This window comes from Oryctolagus cuniculus, chromosome 5 (assembly GCF_051225735.1).
Source record: "Oryctolagus cuniculus isolate XC-2025 breed Fujian yellow rabbit chromosome 5, ASM5122573v1, whole genome shotgun sequence".
Lineage (NCBI taxonomy): Eukaryota > Metazoa > Chordata > Mammalia > Lagomorpha > Leporidae > Oryctolagus > Oryctolagus cuniculus.
The window spans coordinates 42,085,434-42,108,743 of NC_142871.1; the positions used below are offsets into that span (position 1 = coordinate 42,085,434).

Below are 23,310 nucleotides of genomic sequence, written 5' to 3' on the forward strand. Positions count from 1 at the left end.
ATTATATTACATGGAATGTAACTTAGTTCACATCATAATCATCACAATTCTCCAAGGGGAGGGAAAGCAGGAGAATCAGGTGAGTCATAGGCTTGGTTCCACTCAAAGACCCTTTTCATTTTGAGGGCAAAGAAGCAACTTGCAGAAAAGTCCTTGTGGTGTGGACTTGAGGGCAGAAAGATAGACACAGAGTCCCGGGAGTGCTTGGAGAGCCAGGGACAGAGGGGGAATCGTGAGAGAAGCTGAGGAACAGAAGCCTCCAAGGCGGATAGACTGTCAAAGAATGTCGACAGCAGATGTACTTTACAAAATGATTTTGAGCTCCAGAATCTTAATTGATGACACCGGTAAAAAGGTAGTGACAAACATCAAGCCAAGTATTCCAACAATGTGAGGGTTTAAAGTATGCCTTGTGTTAAATACTTCTTAGGTCCTGTATTTTCTTTTTACTCTTCAGTCTTCATTGAAAAGATTGATTTTTTCCAGCTTTAAGTTGTACTTGTAACATTGACCTTCTAAAATAGGCTTTTATTTATTTCTTTTTGATCATTTATCAACTTCTTGTAATACTTCCAAAACAAACCTATGTAAGAAGCAAGACTGACGTAGCCATCTCCTCATTTAACTGACACTGATTGAGGAGTTCCTTTAAGCTAGGTCTGTTTTTTTGAGCAGAAGCTACAACAGACATCCATCCGTGCCAACAGCCTGCTCTTGTGGAGCTCACATGCCAGAACAAGGAGGCAGACGTGAAACAAACCAGTGTGGTGAAAGAAGCTGTGGAGAAAAAGTAAAACAGAGATAGGAAGACACAGTGTCTACCGAGGAAGAAAATGAGGGCAGTGGTTGTCTGTATACATGATGTGGTCTGGGAAGGTCTCTCTGAAGACCAACCTTGAAGAAGCTGTGCAAGGATATCATGACAGTATCTAAAGGAACCATAGCAGGCAAAGGAAACTGTAGCCCAAAGCTTGGGGTATTTGAGGGACAAAGATGTCTGTGACACTAGACAAAAGACAGCTGGGAGGAGTGGTGGGGGTGGGAACATGAGGTTAGGGCACTTGATTGGGGTGAGAGTGGGGCTGACATAATGATTCACAGTGCCAGAAGCACACTATACTCACCCTGAGAGCTACGGAAAGATGTTTGGGCCCAACCACAGAAACTGTCTTAACTGATCTAGATTTAAGCCTGTGTGTAGTGTGTAGTGTGCAGTGTGTAATGTGTAGTGAAGACCTGGTGCCTTAGGAAAGCATGAATCAGAGGGTGAATGACAGGGAAACCACTTAAAGATTTGCCACAGAATGGCACCTCTTGGTCACCCTGGTTTCTGCCTCTTCTTTCATGTTCCCCTTGACTCCCAAGATCAGATGCAAACGTGGGATCTTGCTCCCTCCTTTTAGAGGAGAGAGTGAAGAAACGGTCCTGAGCAGGACCCCTGGGCACCATCTCCTGTAGGTGTCCAGGTATCAAGGATGTGTTTAATAGAGAAGGAGGAGGATTCCTAGGGCCAAGAGCCCCTCTTTCTCCATTCTAAGATCAATTGGAGCCAGAGAATCCTGCCTCTTTCAGTCTCCCTCTCAAATTCATTCAACAATTTCTGGGTCTCCATCCCAATTTTTCCCTGAAGTCACAAGTACTTGCACAATGACTGTGAAACCTACTAAGTATGTGTGCCACTTCTGATGAAAACAAACTGCACACATAGACTATATGCAAACCAGTGTCCCAAGCTCAGGTAGCCATGCTCTGATGGCATAGAGAAGGGTATGCTCAGACTTAAGAGAACTCTGCTTCCTAAATTGCACTGTTCTTCCTTTGGACTCACAGTATAGTGTAGTTGTTCAAACAAGGACTCTCAACTGGATAGCTTGAATCATAGTTCTAACATTTCCTAACTGAGTGGTTGAGCCATTGTGTGTTTTTGATAATGGTGCCAAACTGCCATTAGATTTAATGAAAGTAAACATATAAAGTACTTGGCAAAGTATATGGCACATATTCTGTGGCAAGTAAATCCTAGATGTCAAAGCAGCTATTGGTTCCTTCTTGATTTAATACTGTGATTGTGGATCTCTTTAATTTTAAAATATGCACACATGTACATAAATAATTTTAGGAAAATTCTTGTATAATCACTGAAAATATAAATGTGCTGTATATTAACAAGTGAAGCGGATGTTTGATGTAACAGTTAAGATGACAGTTAAGGGGCTGGCACTGTGGTGTAGAGGGTAAAGCCCCCACCTGCAGTGCTGGCATCCCATATGGGCTCTTGTTCAAGTTCCAGCTGCTCCACTTCCTATCCAGCTCTCTGTATAGCCTGTGAAAGCAGTAGAAGATGGCCCAAGTCCTTGGGCTCCTGCTACTGCACCTGCTTGGGAGACCTAGAAGAAGCTCCTGGCTCTTGGCTCTTCCCCATGTGGCCATTTGGGGAGTGAACCAGCAGAAAGAATACATTTATTTTTCTCTCTCTCTCTCTGCCTCTGCCTCTGTAACTCTGCCTTTCAACTAAATAAATAAATCCTTTAAAATAATAAAAAGCTGAGAATTAAGACCTCTGCATCCTGGATTGGATTGCCTGGGTTTGATACCCAACTCCAGGTCTTGACTCCACTTTCCTGCTGTAGCGGACCCTGGGAGGCAGCATTGCTGATTCAAGTAATTGGGTCCCTGTCATCCATGTGGGTACATGGATTTGGTTCCTGGCTCCCAGCTTTGTCCTGGCCCAGCCTCACCTTTTGTAGAAATTTGGGGAGTGAACCAGCCCATAGGAGATCTCTCTGTCTCTCCTGCTCTGTTTCCCTCTCGAAAGAAGTGAACCAAATATCAATTGAGAAAGAAAGGGAATTTCAAAGTAGTTCTACAAAAAGCAATCCATTTTATATAATTGTTGTGCAGAGGTAATTACTTGCAAAACCCTTTAATTCCTGGCCTTCACATGAATCAAAAGGACAGTGGCTTCTTTTTGGACAAGCTGAGGCTGGGAATGAAAATAATTAAGAAGTGGACAAGAGGTATTTTCAACATATTTATCTAGAGAGCCATCTGAAGTGCCTGCTTTGGCAACAAAGATGCAAATCTGAAATTTCACTGTAGGCTTCCAAACCACTGTCCTTCCAGAGGTTACCACATTTAGTGGATAAAACTAGGACAGCACAATAAGAGGGGAAGTAACACAGTCTTATCCTCACTGGAAAGGGATTGTTTGGAATTACATTATTTCCCTAGGCTTCTCTACTTCTCATCTTTATTTTATAAGAGTCAGAAAGTTAATAAAAGCAGTGGAATATGAAAATATGATTAAAACTTTATTGAAAATTTAAATGTGATACTAAATGTACTGTTAGTCCTAGAGGAGCTTTAAGGGCAATGTACCTTTATTCAAGGGGAAACCTCTGTTTCAGAACTTGATTTGAATTTAATAGCCTACCTGAGTGATATTTAAATAAAAGTAAAGTGGAAAATGCCTCTTAGGAAAGAATGACCAAGTTTAAGCATTTGTTCTTTAATAATTTAGAGACTTCATTTTAACATTGTCCACAGGATAAAGTATAATTTCTCAGCTCCAGAGGCTAGTGTTGGTCATTTTTTAGCATCTTCTTCTACCCCATCTCCACAGTGGCCCAACCTCTGTGACTTCTTTTCAGAGTGTGGATATATGCCACTGCTTGTGACACCAACATCCCATATCAGAGTGCTGGTTTGAGTCCTGGCCTCTCCACTTTTGATCCAGCTTCCTGCTAATGCACCTGGAAAGACAGTGGTACTTGGGCCCATGCGACCAATGTGGAAGACCAGGATGGATTTGTTGGCTCCTGGCTTTGACCTGGTACATATTTGGCTATTGCGGGCCTTTGGAGAGTGAATCAGCCAGTGGAAGATCTTTGTCTCTCCCCCTGTCTATCTTTCTCTTGCTATACTTTTCAAATAAATAAATCTTTGTTAAAAAACTTTTTAAGAAGAACTCATGACATCTTTAAGGTACATCAATTCTTCTGTGTCTTGTGCTGGTCACTCAGTTTGGTTTCTGTTGGAATTATTTACATCCTTCAAAGGTCAGCCCTATAAGATGATTTTCTCTGATTCCTCAGATCTGGAATCATAGCTTCTTCCTTTTCTCTCTGTCCTTTGTTGATGTATAGTATAGCCTGCTGTTTTAGCTATTTGCCTTCTTTTTGTCATTATAAGAAGCTCTATAGGGGGAGAGTAAAATATTGTTTAGTCATGTTTGTTTACTATATAATACCAAAAATATGCCAGGGATTTGACAAGTATCTGTGAGTGAATGGAACAAATTACCAAACAAACCAACAACAACAACAAAAAGCAAAGGTTTTTAAAACTGGAACATAGCTTCCAAAATAACCGTTGTGTGTCATCCTTTTATCTCATGGCCATTTGCACTGCCTCCTTTGTGTCTTTGGATGTCTTTTTTGACAGTCTAATTTTGACACTCCTTGTTTAAATTCCTTCAGTGCTCCAAATTGTTCTTAGAACAATAATTTGATCTATGAGATTAAATCCAAACTTTATCCCATGTCCTTCAAGTTCTGATTTCTGCCATCAGTAAAGCTCATGTCACACTTCTCCTCATTGCTACACCCATACTAAATTTCCTTGTGTCCCAGACATGGATTTTCCACATAGAATGCTTTGCTCTTCCCTTGCCTTTCTCTCCATCTTCCACTGGCTAACAACTTGGCCATCAAATTTGAGATAAACTGTTATTTCTTTCTGGAAATCATCTACCTGCACCATCTCCAGCCTCAGGCTAGATTAAGCCATTCTCCTCTATGATTGATTATAAGAGACCATCAGAACATTTGTGGAAAAATAAGATTGAAAGAAAAGGTTGTTTTGGTGCAAGAACATTTTGAAATTCATCAGTAATTTTTTGACATGTCTTTTCCATGAGTTTTTTTTGAAGACCCCTTATAGAATACAATAAGAAATGAAAAAGACTTGCGTCAAGATCTGATTCTTCCTCTTATCTCATAGTAACCTGAGACCAACACAAGCTTTAATGTACATCAGAATCATCCAGCAAGTTCAGTAAATCATAGATGGCTGAGTCCCTTACCCTGAGTATCTAATTCAGTGGGCCTAGGATGGGTCTCAAGAATTTCCTTTGCTACTAGCATATTATTCAGCCATAAAAAAGAATGAACTCCTGTCATTTGCCTCAAAATGGATGTAATTAAACCAGAAAGAAAAATAAATACTGCATGTTCTCTCAGATGCACAAGTTTTGTTTTGTTTCATTTTTCAGAAAGTAGATCTCATCTTAGAATAATGAGCTCTGTAGACTGAGAAAGCTGTAAGGACAGAGAATAGAGGGAGGTTGTGTAACAGAAATAATAACAGTTAAAAGTAATAAAGTCTAGCGTTCTTCAGCAGAAGAGCTCATAGTCTTCAAACATAAAAAGAAAAGATAAGGAAATGGAAATGGTAACTATGCTAATTACCTGGTGATCCATTTATTCTGTATACATGTGTTGAAATATTACTCTGTAACCCATAAAAATGTGTATTACATCTTGAGCAATGACTTTTCAATTCAGTAAATTTATTAAAATGGAATTTAGGGCTTCTTGTAGCTATCTCCTGCTTACAATGTTCCATATTCTTCAGTACCACTCATTAATAATGTATTCTTGGTGTTCATGGTACTATTTTTCACTGATTGGTTCCTAAATCACCTTTGATTATGGTTACTCAGTCTCCACAGCCTTCATTTCTAAGACAGTTATCCAAACAATGTAGAGAACTGTTCTATGAAAAAAAAAATCAACTAGAAGTGACTAATCCTCTGGACTACTCATTTATCTCATTTCATTTTTTCAGTTTATTTTTATTTTCTGTTTATTTAATGATCATAAAGTTAAACCTGCACCAAGAGAAAGAGTATAACATATAGTATTAAGAAAAAAAAAAAAAAAACACTGTTTCTCAATGGAAGACACAAGTGCTCTAAAAAAAACATTGAATCTCAAAATGTCCATTTCACTCCAGCACATTACATTTTAGATACTCTATTAGTTACCACAGATCAGGGAAAACACATGATATCTATCTTTTTGGGACTGGCTTATTTCACTAAGTACAATGGCTTCCAGTTGTGCCCATCCTGTTGCAAAAGGCAGGATATCATTTTTTTTTACAGCTTAGTAGTACTCCATAGTGAATATATATCATAATTTCTTTATCCAGTCTACAGTTGATGGACATCTGGGTTGATTCGATATCTTAGTTACTGTGAATTATGCTGTAATGAACATGGGAGTACAGATAACTCTTCATATGCTAATTTATTTTGGTTTGGGTACATTCCTTGGAGTGAGATGGCAGATCATATGGTAGGTCTATATTCAGAGTTCTGAGGTGTCTCCATAGTGTCTTCCATAGTGGCTGCACCAGTTTACATTCCCACCAATAGTGGATTAGGGTACCTTTTTCCCCACATCATCACTAGCATTTGTTGTTCATTGATTTCTGTATGAGAACCATTCTACCTGGAGTGAAGTGAAACCTTGTTGTGGCTTTGATTTGCATTTCCCCGATGCCTAGGACCCTAGCATTTTTTCACATCAGAATGATCATTCACCCCTGACCAAGTGGAATTTATCCCTGGTATGCAGGGATGGTTCAACATTCACAAATCAATAAATGTGATACATGGCATTAGTAAAATGAAGGACAAAAACCATATGGTTATCTCAACAGATGCAAAGAAAGCATTTGATAAAATACAATATCCTAGGCCGGTGCCACGGCTCAATAGGCTAATCCTCCACCTGCTGCACTGGCATACTAGGTTCTAGTCCCGGTTGGGGCACCGGATTCTGTCCCGGTTGCCCCTCTTCCAGGCTAGCTCTCTGCTGTGGCCCAGGCGTGCAGTGGAGGATGGCCCAAGTGCTTGGGCCCTGCCACCCGCATGGGAGACCAGGGAAGCACCTGGCTCCTGGCTTCGGATCAGCACGGTGCACCGGCTTCAGTGTGCTAGCTGCGGTGGCCATTAGAGGGTGAACCAACGGTAAAGGAAGACCTTTCTCTCTCTCTCTCTCACTGTCTACTCTGCCTGTCAAAAAAAAAAAAAAAAATACAATATCCTTCCATGATGAAAATCTTAAACAAATTGGGTTAAGAAGGAACATTCCTCAACACAATCAAGACAATTTATGACAAACCCATGGCCAGCATCTTATTGAATGAAGAAAAGCTGGAAGCATTACCCCTAAGATCTAGAATTGGGCAAGGATGCCCACTCTCACCACTGATATTTAATATAGTCCTGGAAGTTTTAGCCAGAGCCATTAGGCAAGAAATAGAAATCAAAGGGATACAAATATGAAAAGAAGAAGTCAAACTATCCCTATTTGCAGATGACATGACTCTATCTATAGGGGGTCCAAAAGACTCCACTGAGAGACCATTGGAACTTGTAATAAAGTTTGTGTGAAGTGGCAGTTTCAATTTCACTAAATAAAAGCAGTTGTCCCAATGTATTCCACTGCCTCTGTGCTTTCTTTTAACACTGGATACAATTACAAGTTAGCATATGGAAGGACAGGGCCTTTAGTCCATTTCCCACATCAATTTCTTGGGTTCAGTTCCCAGTTCTAGCCCCTGACTCCAGCTTCCTGGTAATGGGGACCTGGGAATGCAGCAGTGATGTTTCAAGTAGTAGAATTCCTACCAGTCAAGTACATCTGGATCACATCCCCATCCCTGACCTTCAGTGCAGTCCAGCCATTATGTATGTTTGGGAGTGGGCTATAAGATGGGAGCCTGTGCACTCGTGCTCTCTCTCTCTGCTTCTCACGTAAAAAAAAGTTAAAATAAATTAGCATATGAAGAATTTAATTTTGTTCTTTGCAAATTCTTTTTTTAAAAGATTTATTTATTTATTTGAAAGGCAGAGTTGACAGAGAGAGTGAAAGAGAGAGATATCCTGGTTGACTCCCCATGACTGCAATGGCCAGAGCTGGGAAGATCCAAAGCTAGGAGCCAGGAGTTCCTTCTGAGTCTCCCACGTGGGTGCAAGGGCCTAAATACTTGGCCAACCTCAGCTGCTTTCACAGACACACAAGCAGAGAGCTGGATTGGAAGTGGAGCAGCCAGGACTTGAACCAGTGCCCATCAAGGATACAAGCCTCCCAGGCTGCTGCTTTACTTGCTGTGCTACAGTGGAGACCCCTCTTTGCAAATTCTTGAAGCCTCCTCTCTTGAGAAATCTTTCCTGCTTGTATAAATGTCAGTTTATACCTCCATCCTTCTCTTTGACTTCAGAATCCCATATTTTATGTTAGCTCACTAATTTAGCAAATTCTTTTCACTGTCTTACATGTGGCAAGCATTATCCTCATGGTGGAGGTGTCACACTAAGACAATGTCCCTGCCATAAAGAACCTAGAGCATGGCATTGCCAGCTTTTATCACAATTGTTTACTTCCCTGTCTCCCATGCTGAATTTGAGCCTCCTGGTAGTCAGTGCACTATCTAATTGAACTTTGGATATCCAGTTCACTGTCTAGTATAAGGTAGATACTTGTGCATCTGGATAATTACTAGTGTCAGAAAGAGAACTTTCTTATTATCTTTGAGTGAGAAATGGTACTGAGGACCACTGAAGCAGTTTGGTACTATGTATGTGTTCTTTGACTTGCAAAGTATTGTTTGCTTGAATTCAATTAGGACCAACCAACAAAATGTGAAAGATTTTATATACCAGTCCAGATTTATGTCTTCTCTTGCAAAAGCCCATATTCCCGTGTTGCACTGATGAGCTGAAGCCACTCACAGTCCACCTGCTGCTTTAGTTGGGGCATGCCCTCTCCATTTGACAACAACTTCCACTATGTCTTTTGTATTGTGTGTGTGTGTGTTGTGTGTGTGTGTGTGGTGGGTGGGGATGTGTTTGCATGGATGTGTGGTGAGAGAAGAATGATATTCTTCAAAATCTACATGAAACCATTCAGAGTTTGTTGTTACAAGCTTCTGGCAATCTAACTCCAACATGAAATTACTTACTCTCTTGTGTTTTTCCTTAATAATGTGGAATACTAGCAATCATTTTCTTTCATTACAAAAACATAGCATATTGCATCATCAGTCTAAATTCTGTCTGAGTTGTTTTTCTGGATTTCACGTTAGATTTCCCGCATTTCCAAAATTGATTAGATAGTCATCAGCTTCGTTCTACTGTGAGGTTTATTCCAGTCCAAAGTTAAAACATATCTAAAGCTGTCTGGCTTGGTTTTGTTATATGGAATTAGAACTACTAAAAACACAAAGTTGAATGAAATTAAATTAAAATTATAGTTTACAAAACTAAATGTATTCCTGCTTTGTTTCAGCTATCCTTAAAAAGAAGAGGAAGCAAAGATTTACCAAAATCTGAAAAAAGGACTCAGCAGACTCCCCCAGAGGTATGTGGAAATAAAATTACAGTAAGTACATTGAGCACCTCTAAGTGTATGTACAGTTACATTTATAAATAGGTGTAATGGCTAGCTAGACTTCTGCAAAAGTTAAATTATGCATATCAATATGCATTGAGACAAGTGGTATAAAATATTCAGTATATTTGATTATAAAACCAGCACTAATAACCCTATTATAATTGGCTTTTATATTGTCAAAGCTGCAGAATGAGATTAGTACTTTATTCAATGCTGTACTAGAGATCTGTACCTCTGTTGCTAATCTAGTTCCTTCCTAATAGGTCAATAGAATGATTGTTCCTATAGCATCCATGGGGGAATAAAAAAGGGATGTTTTAGGAAGGGATGGTAGAAGGGAGGAGAGGCTTATGATGTCTTAAGAGAGCCCTATAATGAAGTAATTCTCTGAATCAGTGACTGGAGAAGCACAATGAAACGAAGAAATAAAAATAAAACTCAATATTCAATATTGGCTTGTTAAGAATACTAGAAACACAGCCATAGAAGGGTCAGACATTTGGTGCTAGCTATTGTGGGCATTTGCCAAATGAACCAGCAGATGGAAGATCTCTCTTTTTTCCTCTGTGTCTGTCTTTCAAACTAAAAAAATAAATACACCTTTTAAATAAGAGAAAGAAACTACCATAATAAAGATTAACTCTGCTTCCAAGGTGAAGGCGTTGATGAAAACATGAAGGGAATTTTTTTTTAACTTTTATTTAATGAATATAAATTTCCAAAGTACAGCTTATGGATTACAATGGCTCCCCCCCATACTAGTTAGAATTTTAAAACAGAAGAAGAAAGATTTGGGAAAAAAAGAGGTACTATGACTCCAGAAACATTTGGCTTAATACTCGTTTTAAATATCTAAGTTGGAATCTGTGGCAGTGTAGTATAAATTTTAAAAAACCATTACAAGGTATTTTGTCATTAAATAACATTAACTAGAGTAATAGTTACATATTCAAAGTTCAAAAAAGTTAATTGCAATCACATTCTAAACCACACATTGAATGTGTATTATTTCCCCCCTTCCTTTCTCTCCTTGCTCTTTTCTTGGTTAATTTTTCTCCTGGTTCTTGCACAACAGTTATAGGGGCTCCACATTTCTGGAATTCCAGTGAATTTCTTTTTTTTTTCTTTTTATTTATTTTTTTTTTTTACAGGCAGAGTGGATAGTGAGAGAGAGAGACAGAGAGAAAGGTCTTCCTTTGCTGTTGGTTCACCCTCCAATGGCCGCTGCGGCCAGCGCACTGCGCTGATCCGATGGCAGGAGCCAGGTGCTTCTCCCGGTCTCCCATGCGGGTGCAGGGCCCAAGCACTTGGGCCATCCTCCACTGCACACCCGGGCCACAGCAGAGAGCTGGCTTGGAAGAGGGGCAACCGGGACAGAATCCAGCGCCCCGACTGGGACTAGAACCCGGTGTGCCAGCGCCACAAGGCGGAGGATTAGCCTAGTGAGCCGCGGCGCCGGCTCCAGTGAATTTCATATGTAGGTGATGACATCTTTTTCACGCTTTTCTTCTCATTCCCTTAAAAAGCCTAAATATTCTCTGCCACCACTACTTCTCCACTTGATCTTTTCCATAACTTTAGCTACCTCATTCTGCTGTGGGTCACTTCATGTGCTGTCAGGAAAATTCACCCTACTTTGAGGAGTACATGGTGTGTGCTCCTGTTTTGAAATCTTACATCAGCTTTACTTAGTCATTTATTTTTATGAAATATATATTTGTCGTCCTCTTAAACTTCTTATTTTAAAGTTTGTATATTCTTCCCATTAATAATCCCTAAACCAGGAATTGTTAACTGACTGTTTCTGATGCTGAACTGCTACCCCCATATCATGTGGGCATCTTTCTGTCAAAGACATTCACAGCTCTCATCAGTTTCTTTGTGGGAACCTGGGACTTGACAAAAGTCAGGATGCCTTACAATTCACCAGTTTTTCTTTCACTGGCATAAAGTTCCAGGGAAATTTATAAGTACAGTGTTGTGGCATTGAAATCTTTCTGTCATTTTCAACATATTCATTTTCAGACACTTTTATTGCCAACTTGCTATTCATTTTGATTGACAGAGTGGCAATTTTATAGAATGCAACTTACTATTATTCAAATAGCTTTGTATTTCATTTTGTTAATTTGTGTCAGCTTCTTTGCCCCATTTCTCTACATGTTCCTCCAGCAGCAGAGTGACTTTGCTTGCTGAGAAATGGCATTGCACAACAATTAAAAACAGTAAAGTTAGGGTCAGATTACTTAGGTTGAAATCTCTAGAATATACCAGCTGTATTAACCTAAGACAAGTCACTTGTTCTTTCTGTGTCTGTTTTCTTCTATATAAAATAGAGACTGTAATAGAGAATTGTGTTGCATATTTATTAAATGAGTTAATGTATGTAATTAGAATCTAATTTAGTATCCCATAATGCCTCTTCAAGCCAAAGCCTGGCTCAGCTCACTTCTTCCTGACTTTCCATCAGTTTTATAATCCTCATACGTCATGTGTATCTTCTTTTGAGCAAGTCCCAAACATACACAAAACTACTAAACAAGTTGCTTCACCTCCCAGAGTAATTTATTCATTCTTTCCTATTCATCATGGAAAACAGGAACAAACATTTACTCTTTGGTTACAATGTACCAGGAACTTTCTATAAATCTTACTTTTTTGACAATTACGTATCAACCCACAGATGTTAGATTACAAAAGGAGGACAAAAGCATACAGCATATATGTTTCTTTTTTAAAAAGATTCAGTTATTTGAGAGAGAGAGAGAATCTTCTATTTGTTGGTTCATTCCACAAATGCCCACAACAGCTAGGGCTGGGCCAGGCTGAAGCCAGGAACCAGGAGTTCCATCCAAATGTCCCATGTGGTGGCAGGAACTCAGGTACTTTAGCCATCACCCACTGCTTCTGAGGCACATTAGCAGGGAGCTTGATAGGAAATCAACTAGCCAGGACTTGAACTAATACTCTGATAAGAGGTCCAAATGTTCCAAACACCACATCACCTTGCCCCTTCATGTAGGGTTCTTGAACTCCTGGCATTGTGAAAACTAGCAAACTTTGTACCTTAAAAGGATTCCTTTTTCAATAAGTACAATTATCACCATGTCCATCTTCCTCTTGCTAAATCTCCTTCCCTCATGGTGACTTTATTGCATGCAGTAAATGTCCAAGTCTGAAAGCAATGTTTATGCTTTCATTCCTTTGGGCAGGAGTGCTTATATACATATAAATCAGTTATTTTTCTGTCTTCTGTGTGCTTAATATAGCCCAGTGAAGTGTTATTCTGTTCCAATCTGTGGTTTGTATCATAGCCACTACAGTTTTGCTTAGATTCAAACTTCAGCATATGCTGACATTTTTTTGTACTAGCAAATAAAAGCTTTCTCTTGCAATAAACAACTTCTATCAAGCATAAAGCCCTACGCTTTCCCAAACTTTGACCTTTTATTTTCTTCTTCTCCTTTCCTCTCCTCTCCTCTCCTCTCCACTCCTCTCCTCTCCTCTCCTCTCTTCTCCTCTCCTCTCCTCTCCTCTCCTCTCCTCTCCTCTCCTCTCCTCTCCTCTCCTCTCCTCTCTTCTCCTCTTCTCTTCTCTTTTCCTCCTTGGCTGCCTGTGTAACCATTGCAGTAGCTTCAACCATCACCTATGTGCATTGCTTTCTCCTGGACTCACCTTTAGACCTCAATTCTCCCCAATTCCCAAACTGTAATATTTCTGATCTTGGACTTGAGGTTCCACATACCTGATGTGAGATTTTTCCTCTCAGTAGCTGCCCCTGTGACACCTGAAAGAACTCTTATTGGCAGTATAATCCAGAAGACTCTTAAATTCAAAACTTCAGAGTTATCATTAATGCCTCTGCAGATGTGATCTTAAACCTTGTACTGTGTCCTTGGTTCTAATGGAATATGCATTCGTGTGAGGGCCCCACACAAAGTCTGAGGGCAACTTCCTTCCTCCCTTGTGTAGTAGAGTCCCACATCCAAGCTTTCAGTACATTCCTTCACTTCTCCTTGGAAGTTGCTGAGGTTCTCTTGTCTCTTCTCACTGTGCCTCCATCCTTTCTCCTAAATAACTTCTACAGGAACATGTGTAAGCCAGATCATCTGATTTCCTTCATCTTCCCCTTTTGCCCTGTTCTTTTGAGCTTTTTCTCCAGAGACTACATGTGCAATGGAAAGAAGAAATAGAAATTGTGCTTTGTGCTTTAGCAAATTAGGATATCTTTCTGAAATGTGATTGCTTTATCTGTAAAAGGGCTGGAGTGAGGACTTGGTGGTAACAGGAATGTGATGTTCTTCACATTCCTATTAGGAGATCTGTGCCATTTCATCATTTCTTCAAACTCAAGCACTCTGGGCCATATTGGCTGAGCATCTCTGGAAAAGCTCATTCTTCTCACCCTCCCCACCAGAGATTGCTCCTACTTTACCAGAGTGCCTCTCAAACACAGGTGACTCTCAGTGTTGGGTAAGAAGGTATTTTCATTTCCATTTGTAACCTGAAGAAATCAGTGTCTACAGAAGTTTCATGACTAGCCCAAAGTACATACTTAAAAGAGAATTTTGGGAGCTTGACCTTGGCAAAAATGTTCAGGCATAGTAGTGCTTCTATTACAGCTCTCAGTGAAAGAATGGATTTCCATTTCTGCTTTAGTTTAGTTCAGTTTAGTTTGGTTAGCACTTGAAGGTTGTCATAGACTATGTGAAAAGAACTTCCACAAAGTCTACTCCATTATCTTTTCACCATGCAAACCAGCTCTATCCATATCAGACTGATGGGAATACATTTTACAATAAATGCATCTCAGTGGAATACCAATTAATTTGTCATTGAATGGGCCATTCCAGCGTCAAACTTTCCTCACTTACCGGCTTTTTAAACAAATATCCTTTCAATGAAGGTGGAAGACAGATTATTTTATAGAAGGCACAGTGATCATGAGTGTTAGTTTCAGACAAAACAATTCAAATTTCACTTTTACTTTGCTATTTATTAACTGGGTAACCTTGAACAAGTCACTAAACATCTTTAAACCAAGAATTTCAATAACTACTGGTAAGTTTACTCTGAACATTAAGTTAGGACACATGTGTAAAAACCTTTATAGGGGATGGAATTGTGCTCAGTTAAGTTAAGCCACTGCCATTCCATATTGGAGTGTTAGTTCAAGTTCTGGCTGCTCTGCTTCCAATTCAGCTTCCTGCTAATGTACCAGGAAAACCAACAGAAGATAACCCATGTGCTTGGACCCCTGCTCTCCATGTGTGAAACCAGGGTGAAGTCCCTGGCTCCTGGCTTTGGCCTAGACCACCTCTGGCCATTGTAGCCATTTGGGGAGTGAACCAGCAGATGGAAGATTCTCTCTTTTGCTCTCTCTCTCTCTCTCTCTCTCTCCCTCTCACTGACTTTCAAATAAAGTGAAAATAAATAAATCAAAATCCTTAAAAATGAAAGATGCTTATTTTTGGTGAAAAAAAGTTTTGAACTCAATGTCTACAAAGCATCTTCAGCAAGTTCACAGAAAATGCCCACAAGGAAAAACACAAACTTTTTTCAGTACCCTCGCAGAACAGTTTCTGAATAGTGATGACTACAGCTTTTCTCTTTCGGTATCTCATTCCCTTTTTCGCTTCCCAGATGTAATACTGTCCTATTCTTTAATTTGCCAAATAATTTCAGTGATTTGGAGAAAAAGATACTGCAGCTAAGTCTCTCCATGTCATTAAATCTTAATTACAAGAAACAGAAATTTTTGCAGGTGTCCTTTTTTGATTGTTGTTTTGTTTTGTTTTTGATTTACATAAAAATGATCCTTTTTCCTCTTTTCCCCCCAATGAGGAGGACAATGAAGATCTGAAATGCCAGCTGCAGTTCGTTAAGGAAGAAGCTGCTTTGATGAGGAAGAAAATGGCCAAGATTGACAAAGAAAAGGACAGATTCGAACACGAGCTTCAGAAGTACAGATCCTTTTATGGGGATCTGGACAGTCCTCTGCCCAAAGGAGAAGCCGGGGGTCCTCCCAGCACCCGGGAGGCCGAGCTCAAGCTGCGGCTGAGGCTGGTGGAGGAAGAAGCCAACATCCTGGGCCGGAAAATTGTGGAACTGGAAGTGGAGAACAGGGGGCTAAAGGCGGAGCTGGACGACCTGAGAGGCGATGACTTCAATGGCTCAGCCAATCCGCTCATGAGAGAGCAGAGCGAGTCCTTGTCGGAGCTGCGGCAGCACCTGCAGCTGGTGGAAGACGAGACGGAGCTGCTGCGCAGGAACGTGGCCGACTTGGAGGAGCAGAACAAGCGCATCACCGCGGAGCTCAACAAGTACAAGTACAAGTCCGGCGGCCACGAGAGCGCACGGCACCACGACAGCGCCAAGACCGAGGCTCTGCAGGAGGAACTGAAGGCGGCTCGCCTGCAGATCAACGAGCTCAGCGGCAAGGTCATGCAGCTGCAGTACGAGAACCGCGTGCTCATGTCCAACATGCAGCGCTATGACCTGGCCTCGCACCTGGGCATCCGCGGCAGCCCCCGCGACAGCGACGCCGAGAGCGACGCGGGCAAAAAGGAGAGTGACGACGACTCGCGCCCGCCGCACCGCAAGCGCGAAGGGCCGATTGGTGGCGAGAGCGACTCGGAGGAGGTGCGCAACATCCGCTGCCTCACGCCCACCCGCTCCTTCTACCCCGCGCCCGGGCCCTGGCCCAAGAGCTTCTCCGACCGGCAGCAGATGAAGGACATCCGCTCGGAGGCCGAGCGCCTGGGCAAGACCATCGACCGGCTCATCGCCGACACGAGCACCATCATCACCGAGGCGCGCATCTACGTGGCCAACGGGGACCTGTTCGGACTGATGGACGAGGAGGACGACGGCAGCCGCATCCGCGAGCACGAGCTGCTCTACCGCATCAACGCGCAGATGAAGGCCTTCCGCAAGGAGCTGCAGACCTTCATCGACCGCCTCGAGGTGCCCAAGTCTGCGGACGACCGCGGCTCCGAGGAGCCCATATCCGTGAGTCAGGTACAGTTCTGCCTATTGCGAGCCACGGCGCTGGCGAGGCTGGCACGCGGAGCTGCAGACCCTCGTGGGGCATCTCCGCGCTCCAACTTCCACGCCCCGCTTTAGGGAAGTCCCCGCCCCAGGGAGCACCTGTTCCTTCATCCTGCCCTTCCGGCCTGAGGTTTGGGGAACTCACTCTCTCAGTCAAATACCTCTTTACCTGCCTGTTTTCTTTTAAAAGGGAAATTTATCAAAGCCATTTCAGATTTTGTATAAAGATGAAGTGATTTATAAGATACGTTAGTATTTTAGAAGGCCAACATTTTCATACCATTCTGTGAAAAGATCGAGATGCAAGAAGGCCTGAATTGGAATCGCTAAGTGTTGATCTGAGATTTTAAAGCTAAGATCCAAATTGAGTTTAAGGTGTGTGTGTGTGTGTGTGTGTGTGTGTGTGTGTAAGTACGAAATAGGATAGATGGATGTTGACTGGTCAATGTAAAAATCAGTGGTGAAGAGACATGACCCTGAGTCTCCTGTCCTACCGAAAGGAACGCATGGAGACCACTCCTTTCCCGTAGGCGGAAGTGGCATGATCGTATTTTTTAGAGAAAATCATCATCAGTTAGGTGGTGGAGAACCTGAGGATTGGGGAAGTAGTGTTACAATTTAAAGCAATACTAATCTGGAGGGGAAAGTAACAACTATTCCAGCACAGGCAAAGCCAGCCTTTTCCTCCTCGGTGATTTGTAGAGGCACAACCGATGAATGGGACTCAACTGCATTGGTCAGGTATGTGGCCACTTGAGGACCAATGCATTCTGTCAGAGTAAGCCACATCAGAGGTCACTTAGGAAACAACACAGGCAGTGCTATCCCCTCTGGCAAGCCTGCTGCCCTGTATCCTTTAGAGTACGCGCAGAAGTATGATAGCATGCATGGCTTTTAAGACACGCAAGACGTTTCTGTACAGATATCAACTTGTGCACAAAAGCATGGCCCTGAGCTAACTGCCTGTTAATCATGACTAGAAAAACCACAACCCTCTTGCTTCTTTAGCGTGCATGTTGCTCTGCTTTGCTATAAAAAAAAAAAAGTTTTTGTGATCAAAGTTGTTGTACTTTGAAATGTTAAGGTTTATTTTTTTCTATTTATTATATATAAAATAATTGGTTTTTAGTTTCCTTGTTGCAGATTTTGAATACTGTTTTGAGCTTGTGGTTTTTCAATTATACCCTCATGGAAAAAAAATAGAAATCAGAGTGAAAGAAAGCACTGTATATAATTATAGGCTTTCATATTTTGTGAGTATAGGCATAATGGGGGTGTGTTTACTTTAAATTGAATAAATACTTATTTGACATGAATTTAAGTTTTAAAATTTATTATTAATTAACTCTTCTCTTTGTCTTTGCATTTACCTTCCCAGATGTTCCAGCCTATCATTTTACTTATTCTCATTCTTGTATTATTTTCATCACTTTCTTACACAACGATATTTAAGCTTGTCTTCCTTTTTACACTATTTTTTGTACTGTAAATCTTTCATCATTTGTCATTCATTGTAGTATTTTCAGTTTGTTTATTTTGTTCACCCTTCAAGACAAGAAGTAAAAGAAGTATAATTTCTGTAGTAACCAATGCTATAAAAACACTGAAGACTGCTTATTTCTTTAAAAAGATACAACTCATCTTCCCACTACAAATTCAATAAGAAACCCAGGGACTAAAATATTTCAGGTAAGGAAGTAAGTGTGACTTTCCATTTTCAGTATAAATCAGTTTAATGTTTGCCTCTTTCTTTTACATCTTGATGTGTGCCCTTTCTTGATAATAATTGCCAGATTGCCTGTAAAAATTGACCAGATCTTTTACAATTACAGCTGAGTAGTTGACTATTCTGATCATTCAAATACTGAGTATTCACAAGTTCATCATACTTCCAAGCATTGTGTGGATTATGAAGTTCATTTGTTGGGCTTCATCAGACTAATAAGATAATTTTGACATCCAGTAAATGTCTGTGAAGAATAAGGTGAATAAATGAGATGTGGCCCTCATGGAGCCAAGTAATGTGTTGTCATGTTGGCTTGCTCTGTCTACAGATATGTATATGGAAGCATGAGAGTGGATTAGGCCTTTGTTCACTGAGAAAATAATTGTCCCCCCTACTGTATTTGAGCAGCTTATACCACACCAGCCATTTCCTTATTTACTTATGGTTGTTGCCTGGAGTGCTGTCCTCAATAACACATTGCTGCATAGAACAACCTCCAGAGCTGGACATATTCTGTAATACAGTATGTGAATTACTTCAAGTGGAGGGAAACATGCAGTAATTCTCTAGCACTTCCTTACATCATAACCCAAAAGCATAAGCTTAGTTCCAGTGAGAGTGCTGTCTGGATATGAGCCTACTTAGGTGATCCTGAGCATCCTTCTTAGTCCTCATACCTAAAGTGGCCTGAATAAACTCCATGTACCCAAAGGCCCTACTCTTTGATGGTTTACCCAGTGGAAACCTGGGATGTACCAGTGTCATCCAAGACTCAGCAATCCCATCACTGGCTGAAGTCACATACAGTGGTTGTATAAATGCTCTCAGGCTGGTTGGTGGATGTGAAAATGTGTGGTAAAGTGATGTATGTTATACCTCAGCAAAATAGGATAATATGTGGGAAAGCTTGGCTCTGTGACAAAATTCGATGCTAGTAATGAACTTTTGAATCTCAGAAAGAGGATGGCAGAAGACTATGATTTATTTATAGCCACATACCCCCATAGAACCATTTCTCTCTCTCTCTCTCTCTCTCTTTTTTTTTTTTTTTTTTTTTTTGGACAGGCAGAGTTAGATAGTGAGAGAGAGAGAGAGAGAGAAAGGTCTTCCTTCCTTTGGTTCACCCCCCAAATTGTCACTACAGCCGGTGCGCTGTGCCGATCTGAAGCCAGGAGCCAGGTGCTTCCTCCTAGTCTCCCATGGGGGTGCAGGGGCCCAAGCACTTGGGCCATCCTCCACTGCACTCCTGGGCCACAGCAGAGAGCTGGACTGGAAGAGGAGCAACTGGGACAGAATCCAGCACCCCAACTGGGACTAGAACCCAGGGTGCCGGCACCGCAGGCGAAGGATTAGCCAAGTGAGCCGCGGCACTGGCCAGAACCATTTCTCTTTGAGTATTAATTTATGGTAACAAAAACAAAAATCTTCACAGTAGTTTAAAAATTCAGTATAAAATATCTGCACTTACTCTCCATGGAGCATTTTTTTTTTTTTTTTTTGACAGGCAGATTGAGAGAGAGAGAGAGAGACAGAGAGAAAGGTCTTCCTTCCTTTGGTTCACCCTGCAAATGGCCACTTTGGCCGGCGCCCTGCACCAATCCGAAGCCAGGAGCCAGGTGCTTCCTCCTGGTCTCCCATGCAGGTGCAGGAACCAAGCACTTGGGCCATCCTCCACTGCCTTCCTGGGCCACAGCAGAGAACTGGACTGGAAGAGGAGCAACTAGGACAGAATCCGGCACCCCAACCAGGACTAGAACACGGAGTGCCGGCACCGCAGGCCGAGGATTAGCCTAGTGAGCTGCTGCACCAGCTGTTTTTTGGGTTTTCTACGGGAAAAGAGAAGCATAGAGTGAGCAGTGGTTAACCCACAGCATACCATCTCTCATTTTCTGGGTTTCCATCTTAGAGATTCAAAGGGCTAGGTGGAACTTCATGACAAAAAGGAATAAAATAATAGAAATACTATGTTTAAGCAATTATTATTCGAGTGTTTAGTTTTTAAAAAATCATCTTAGAGATAATAGCCACTTTCAAAATTAAAATATATTAGAGCCTTGGTAAGTCTTCAGATCACCATCTCAAAGGGACTGCAGTAAATATTTTGAGGGCTGAAATTTATCTAAAATGTTTATGCCTTTGGAGCCAGGTATATTCAATGAAATAGGAGTTCTTAGCTGCCGAAGGAGCGTTTGGAAAGGTATGGAAGTGTTTCAGGTTCTCATAATGATTGGGAGGCTCTCTGGCATTTAGAGGGCAGGCATCAGATCTTCAATAATCCCACATCAGAAATCATTGTCCTGTCCCAACTGTTGATTGTCTCTGTAGAGAAACAAGGTATGCAGTGCCCTCGCATATTCACTACCCTGTGTGGCTTTGAGAAACTGATTTAGGAATCTAGGCTTCCTTTATCTTAAGAGCAATTGAGAACTAAATATCTAGATAAGGAGTTTTCAACCCTTGCTGTGCAAATCAGAACACCTGGGATATTTTTAGAATTGGGGCCCTACCCTACACTTATTGAAACTTAGTGTGTATTTTTCCAAACTCTCCCAAACCACTACTTTAGGTATTTGAAATATGTAAAAAATATCAACACATTCTATAGAACACCAGCAAAGGTTGTAGCAGACTATGCAGTGCTAGGATACAGGATCGTCCATTGCCTGTGTTTAGTTGCCAGTTGCTCAGATGACTGAATCTTCTTTAGAGTGTGTTCACTCAATACCGCCTTTGCCACAAGACCGCTAGTGATTTACAGTTCTCTTTCCACACTGGTAGTGTTGTTGAAAAACTCTACTTCAATTAATATAGGTTTTCAAAACTAACAAAATCCTGGAAGACAAGTAGAAAAAAATACATAATATAAAAGAGAACCAAGATGAACAGTGTAGGCTTCCAGAGTGATGCACACACCTAGAAATTAGCACACAAGTATTTCATTCAGGAATGAAAGCCTCAGGACAATCCCATGATGATCTAACTTGCTATTACTGTAAAATTCCTAGGGATCCCTAGAAGGACTGATACCATAAACATAGCCATGGGGTAGGAGTAGTGGGGTGGGAATACCTCAGTGATAACTTGTGGCCTGAATAAGGGAGGAGAGATTTCTGGACTAACCAAAACACAGGTCTCTTCTTTACATCTCTCTTTAGGACTCATGGTTATCCTAACAACAGCAATATTAACTTCACTTGAGAACTCCCAAAGCATTGATTTTATAGAAGAGATCATGTGAATTTGAACCCTATCCAGGCCCTCCGTGTATGGAACTCTCATTTGATACTGGGGAGGACAGAGTACACTGAAACACTACTGACTTGACTGCTGCTCACAGATTGTAGGGAGGGAGGGAGTTGGGATCACTCAAGTGGCTCCTCTGAAGCTAGGGAGCCAGTTGAATCTCAGAGACACTATTTCCATCTGACTTGCCCAATGCAGAACTGGCCTCCCAGTTGTACTTGAATGTGTGCCCCCCCAACACACACACACACACACACACACACACACCTGCATCACACCGAGGTGCATTATGAGAAATACATGCAGGCTCAGAGCATTCAGACTTGCCTAGATCTCAGAGGACATGCTTGGGACCATGAGGTGGAAGTGGTCCCAGCCAACTGCCAGAAGAACAAGGTGACCTTTTCCTTTGCCATCTTCTCCCTGTAACCTCAAACCATTCTGTGGACACTCAGTGTCTAAGGTGCATCTCTCTATACCAGAGAATAAAGACTTGGGAAGAGAAATTTTTTAAAGATTTATTTTATTTATTTGAAAGACAGAGTTACTGAGAGAGGTAGAGACAGAGAGAGAGGTCTTCCATCCGCTGGTTCACTCCCCAATTGGCTGCAACGACTGGAGCTGTGCCAATCAGAAGCCAGAAGCCAGGAGCTTCTTCTGGGTCTCCCACATGGGTGCAGGGGCCCAAGGACTTAGGCCATCGTCCACTGCTTTCCCAGGCCATAGCAGAGAGCTGGATTGGAAGAGGAGCAGCTGGGACTAGAACCGGCACCCATATGGGATGCCAGCACGTCAGGCCAGCGCATTAACCTGCTGTGCCACAGTGCCAGCCCCAGGAAGAGAAATTAACTAAAGATGTTGCCCAAGACCTCAGAAAGAGAGCCATCAGCATCTCCTTCCCTTCCCCTTTATGCTGTTTCCATTGTTTATGTTGTATTAAGCTAGTTTTGAAAGAGCACCAGGCTTCTTAGTTCATTAAGAGATCAAGAGAGAAAACACCCCCAATTATTGAGTAAAGGATCTTCCTGTTTCCACCTTAGTAGCTGTGCTGTCTAAATACCACAGGAAAACAAACTCAAAAATTCAAATATTACTGTATAAAACCCTCTTGCATGCATGTGTTTGAACTTAGGAAGGAATGACTTTGTTAATTTCGCCTAGATTTAAGAAAAAGTGAATTCAGTTGGCTATTTTTAAGCATAAATGGCTCAAACTCATAAAACAAAGCAAAATTCAGTGCTGAGCCTGGAATGCGTATTGGCCTGCCTTTCCCATTCCTGTGGTAGAGTGGGATATGGTTTTTTTCATCAGCTGCCAGCAAAGTTTGCATGGTCAGTTGGGTAGCCCAACCTTCACTGCAGATATTTCTGCACAGATATTCCTGTAGTATTTGTAGCTGCACACCATAGCTCAGCTTCATCTGGCAGAGCCACACTTGTGGACAGATGCCCACATTGAGTTAAGAGTGCTCTAACATTTTCCAAAGGGTTCTAGTTTTAAAATTAGTGTTTATTAGTTTTTATTTTATATTTATTTTGTGTTTATTTAATGTCTATTTTGGTACAAAAGTCATTTAAAGTTATTTAATATATCTAAAAATATAATGATAATAACATTTAAATAAATATCTAATATGAAAGTCAATAAAAGCACACAATTTTCTCAACTATTGGGAAAACTTTAATATCCCACACACTATGGAGATGCAGGTGTGGAAATTATTGATTCGGAAAAAGCATGCTTGAAACGTTTAGTCTCTTCTGAATGTTTTTAGTTGAGCTGCTTATATGAAGAATCTTCAAAGAGTTCATGGAAATGCATATTATG

General features: G+C 41.3%; 1 protein-coding gene across 1 annotated transcript in view; it reads left to right on the forward strand.

The window, feature by feature from the left end:
• Positions 1-23,310, forward strand: part of MTCL3 (MTCL family member 3) — a 63,919-nt gene that overhangs the window by 28,911 nt on the left and 11,698 nt on the right. The window contains exons 5-7 of the mRNA XM_051854336.3: positions 9,360-9,431; positions 15,309-16,484; positions 17,893-18,203. Of these exons, the coding sequence (XP_051710296.3) occupies positions 9,360-9,431; positions 15,309-16,484; positions 17,893-18,003 (1,359 nt within the window). The 3' untranslated portion in view covers positions 18,004-18,203. The remainder of the gene's footprint in view (positions 1-9,359; positions 9,432-15,308; positions 16,485-17,892; positions 18,204-23,310) is intronic.